This window comes from Aplysia californica, unplaced genomic scaffold (assembly GCF_000002075.1).
Source record: "Aplysia californica isolate F4 #8 unplaced genomic scaffold, AplCal3.0 scaffold00331, whole genome shotgun sequence".
Classification (NCBI taxonomy): domain Eukaryota; kingdom Metazoa; phylum Mollusca; class Gastropoda; order Aplysiida; family Aplysiidae; genus Aplysia; species Aplysia californica.
This window is the reverse complement of record NW_004797601.1, coordinates 747740-752280: the sequence shown is the minus strand read 5'-3', so window position 1 is coordinate 752280 and position 4541 is coordinate 747740. Positions and strand designations below refer to the sequence as shown.

Genomic DNA, 4541 nt, shown 5'->3' with positions numbered 1-4541 from the left:
CCCTAACATTAGGGACAAATGTACTTTACCCATAAACTCGCGTTAGATTACATTTTTTCAAAAAATATAAGTGGGGGATTTTACACTTTATTCGATGCAATTTGGATAATGTAGGAGACGGGAAACCAAACTGCGTATTAAGGCCAAACCAGAAGAGGAGGGGAAAGAGAGGTAGGCTGAGATCCACCTCGGAGCGATATCTGAAGGGGAATCCTAGGCATGTGGAACTCAGCTGGCTGGAGGAGGAGAAGATCGCCCAGAATATAGACAGGTGGTGAGCTCTTCTTGGCGGTCTACACTTCACCCAACACCAGTATGAACGAGGAAGATGAAATGGCCAGCAAACATACCTAGCTGGGTGTTCCCACAGACTACACGACTGTCTGGGTGAGCCTTCCGCAAGGCCGCTAACTCTGTCAGTGTGGCCGGCCGGAACCATGCCACCTGACGTTTCTGGAACTGTAGATTCTGGGAGTTCAACAGTGCAGTCTCCAGCTACAAGGGAGTCGATTGGGGAGAGAAGCCAAATAATGATTGAGTAGTGTGATTAGACAAGAGAACATAACAATGTAACAATTGACAAAACAAAAGGGCAATAATTTTGATAATTTAAGACTAATCTAAGCAAAACTGGGAACATAATGTAAAATTCAATCCAGGGGACGTAAGTTTCTCAATATGAAGAAAACCAATTTACTTCTTCGAGAAATATCAAACAAATCTCAGCCAAATTTGAGAGAATCGCAAACCTAAGCGACTTCTAAAACATCAACCATGATGTGTATTTGAGCATTCAAGAACAAATTTGTATAGAAATTACATTGCCAAATAAACCTTGGGAAGGTGATGGCTATTTAAATGGTATGCTCCATGTGCTGATCATTTCTCTCCTGACAAGCCCCAATATACCGCTGAAAACTGAATAACGCTGTGGCATGTGTCTGGGTAGGTAGTCTCTTTGGACCTCCAGTTTGTTTGGGTTTTGTTTTGCGTTTTTCGGGGGGGGGGGTAACTTGGCACGTAAAGAACGTAAAAATATTGCCTGAAGTTTGACATGTTGTCTTTTCTGGTTTAAATTGGTATTTTTATACTTTAATGTTGGGCTTTCACAGAATTTTGTTTTATAATATTATTTCAAAGACATGCATTCTGGAAACAAACTAGGAATTGGGGCACCTGTCCACAAAGAAAGACCAAAAAATGAGAACTGTTACAATCAGGGTGTAGCCCCCAAAAAACACTGCCAGGTTACGTAAGAGGTGGAGTCTCCAAATTTCTCGACCATCTCTAAAGGGACTGAGAAAAGTGAATTGAGAGTCTTGAAAAGAACACAAACATTCTAACTCCATAAACATCTTGAAGCGGATTGGAACCAGGGTCATTCGCATCGCAATACAGCGCAATAGCATAACGTCAGCTAGCTTTTCAAATGTACAATGCCCAATTGTTTTTATTTTTGAATTATTGCAGATTCTTGATCTGTGGTTGTACTAGTCGGAGAAATATTTTTTCATATTTCAAATGCTAAATGTTGAAAAAAGGTAAGAAAAGAAATAAAAAATGTAAGGGCACTTGTTGAAAGATTTAACCCGTGTTTCTTTTCTCCCCAGAAAAATGTTGCTTTCTAGGCTGAGGACATTTTGACACCTTGTCGGCGATATGTAAACTATAAGTATAATAGTTTAACAGAGGGAGGTAAACCAAACGCCAAATACCTTGAGTTGAGGCGGGAAAATCAGTGCCTGAGTTGACTCCAGAAGTGGTGCATTGAGCAAACTGCTTTCTAGAACCTTCTCCTGTGAGTGGACATGGCATGACCTTGTATTAGAGGAGAGAGAATATTGGAGTGGACATGTGTGATCTCTCTCTCTCTTTCTCTCTCTCTCTCTCTCTCTCTCTCTCTCTCTCTCTCTCTCTCTCTCTCTCTCTCCCTCCCTCCCTCTCTGTCTCTCTCTCTCCTTCCCTCCCCCATCTGTCCCTGTCTCTCTATTTTTAAACAAATTGACCTTCAGGCTTTTTTAAAGTGAACATGGTTAGATACCTAACATGTTGTCAGTGTGTGGTTATTGCTAAATGGATGAAAAGAGGTCACATTCTGACTAGAAGCTGAAAAAGATGTGATGTCTAACAATGACTTCAAAGACATATGAGTGTATACGGGGGAGGGGGGGTGTTGTTATTATCTTCCCTTTCATCGTTCTTCTCACCCCCCCCCCTCCAAAACCCACCATCTTCTTTCTTTCTCCTCCTATCTGTGTTGCACTCTATCTTTCTATTCTCCTTACCTCACCTCTCATCGTACCCCTATCCCTCCCACTCCTTATCCATTTCCTTCGTCACCCCTACTCCCCACCCCTCCAAGCAGTCATTTACCACTGTCCCTCGGCGTGAAATTGTGCCGAGACAACCGTACCTTGGCGTCATCAGTGGATGTGTCCGTGGGTGTGTCTGTGGGCGTGTCCGTGGGCTTGTTACGACAGCACGCAGTCCCCATGCCACACGCCGGCTGCACAGGTCAAAGGTCATGGGGAGAAAGGAGAAGTATTAAAGGTGACAGTCCACTTGACGGTCTACCTCACTGAACACGGTTTACCTTTGTTCCCGTGCTGTGTCAACTGGTGAGTTACGGTTAGGACAAGGGTCTGAGTTAGGTTAAGGTTTGAGAAAAGGGTAAGGGTTAGAGTTGGATATGTTTGTGTGTGTATGTCAATGTGTGTCTATCTGTGCATATGTGTGTTTGTTTGTGTAACTGTTTGAGTATACGTGTATTTGAGTGAGTGTACATGCCTGTAAACATAATGAGACTCGATATCCCTACATCGTTACGGTGATAGCAAAAACATCGGATTCATGATATATAGTATGTGTCAACGTGTGACGAATGAAAGGTATCAACAGATGTTCTGTCTGAACGTTGACCAACTTCCTTCTACGCAAAATTTATTTGGACTATCTTCTTTACTTTCAAAAACATTTTTAAGCAAAACCAGTTGGTGTGTTATTAAAGTTTAAAAAGCATAAAACTGTGCGCATAAATGTAGGCTTCTGCAAATTTTCTAGTCAGCCTTTTGAGAATGGTTCATATAGATATATACAAAATATTATACATGTGTTCAAGACAGATTTTGTCGAAATTCAAACTCTAAATGTTGAAAAAGCATGGAAAATTACCTTCACAAAATGCTTGAAACCCTCCAGAATAGGTCGGTACCCTGTACATCGGCACAAATTTCCTGGGAAAGAACATTTTTGAAAAACACTATTAGCTCAATATTGGCGGCCCCTAAAGCGCACTAAAGATGGATCACGGCTACGGAGAATCCAGCCAACAAGCTAACACAGGACACAGAACAAACAGACAGACAGACAGACAGACAGACAGACAGACAGACAGACAGACAGACAGACAGACAGACAGACAGACAGACAGACAGACAGACAGAGGAGGGGGGGACTGGCGGGGAAAATTGGTAAAGTCACATTAAATGTTATTTTTTTAAAATTCTGAACGTTTAAAGTTTCATCCTCCCTCCAGAACACTTTTTTATAACAACACCAGTCACACACAAATCTCCCTTCATCATTATTTCACTGTACGTAGCAGACAAGTCTCTGGATGGTTCACATACAGTCCCCTCATATGCCTACATGTAAGGTGACTTGAGGTAAACAGTGGCTATTTCTTTACTCTGTACTTTCAGCTTGTATTTGAAATCTAGTTAATGTATCCGAATATGAATTCTACTCCTATCGCTCAAATAGTTCAGAAGAATTTCTTGCCATTTCAAAACGTCAGGAAAATATGAAAGAATATCTAACCTGGTGGTTTTTATTCCACAGCAGATTTGTATTTATGGAGCAGCAAGTGAGCTTGAGAATTAATTCAGCTCGCAACGTTCATTCACTTTATCCTAAATCTTTTAAAAAAGCAATCAAAGGCACCAACCGTGTAGAGCTTCCCGGAGGTCCTGCTCAGTGGGTTGGGGTTTGCGTCTGACAAGAGCGCACATGGACATAAGCATGCCTGGGGTACAGAAGCCACACTGCACGCCGTGACTCTCCGCTAGTTGACGCTGGGAGAAGAAAGAAAGGGAGAGAGAAAGAGAAATGCTGTGGTGCTCATAAAAATCATTATGGCCTGTTAGTGTTCAAAGTGCCGTAACATTCTTACTAAATCATTAAAATACGTTGTGTGTGCGTGTCCTCTTGGTATTCTTCTTGCAACACTAGACAGTTATTTAAGAGGCGGAACCTCCAATTTTAACGTCCATCTCCAAAAGGACCGAGCAAAATGGCAAATTCACGTAGAGTGCCTCTATCAATGACACAACGTCGGACTGAGCTGAGGTTCGAATCACCAAACTCACAATCTCTGTCAGTCACGGTTCCAAGCCTGCCTTCTAAATGAGCTAACTTGTGTTTCGATGGGGACGTATCTACTTTTGTTTAAACAATGAAAGCAGCTCTCTCTCTCTCTCTCTCTCTCTCTCTCTCTCTCTCTCTCTCTCTCTCTCTCTCTCTCTCTCTCTCTCTCTCTCTCT

The 4541-nt window shown here is 42.1% G+C and overlaps 1 protein-coding gene across 1 annotated transcript in view; it reads right to left on the bottom strand.

Moving 5' to 3' along the window:
- Window positions 1–4541, bottom strand: part of LOC101851749 (xanthine dehydrogenase/oxidase) — a gene marked incomplete in the record, with an annotated part of 65546 nt that overhangs the window by 42213 nt on the left and 18792 nt on the right. The window contains 5 exon segments of the mRNA XM_035970871.1: window positions 310–495; window positions 1716–1796; window positions 2414–2506; window positions 3172–3233; window positions 3947–4073. Of these exon segments, the coding sequence (XP_035826764.1) occupies window positions 310–495; window positions 1716–1796; window positions 2414–2506; window positions 3172–3233; window positions 3947–4073 (549 nt within the window).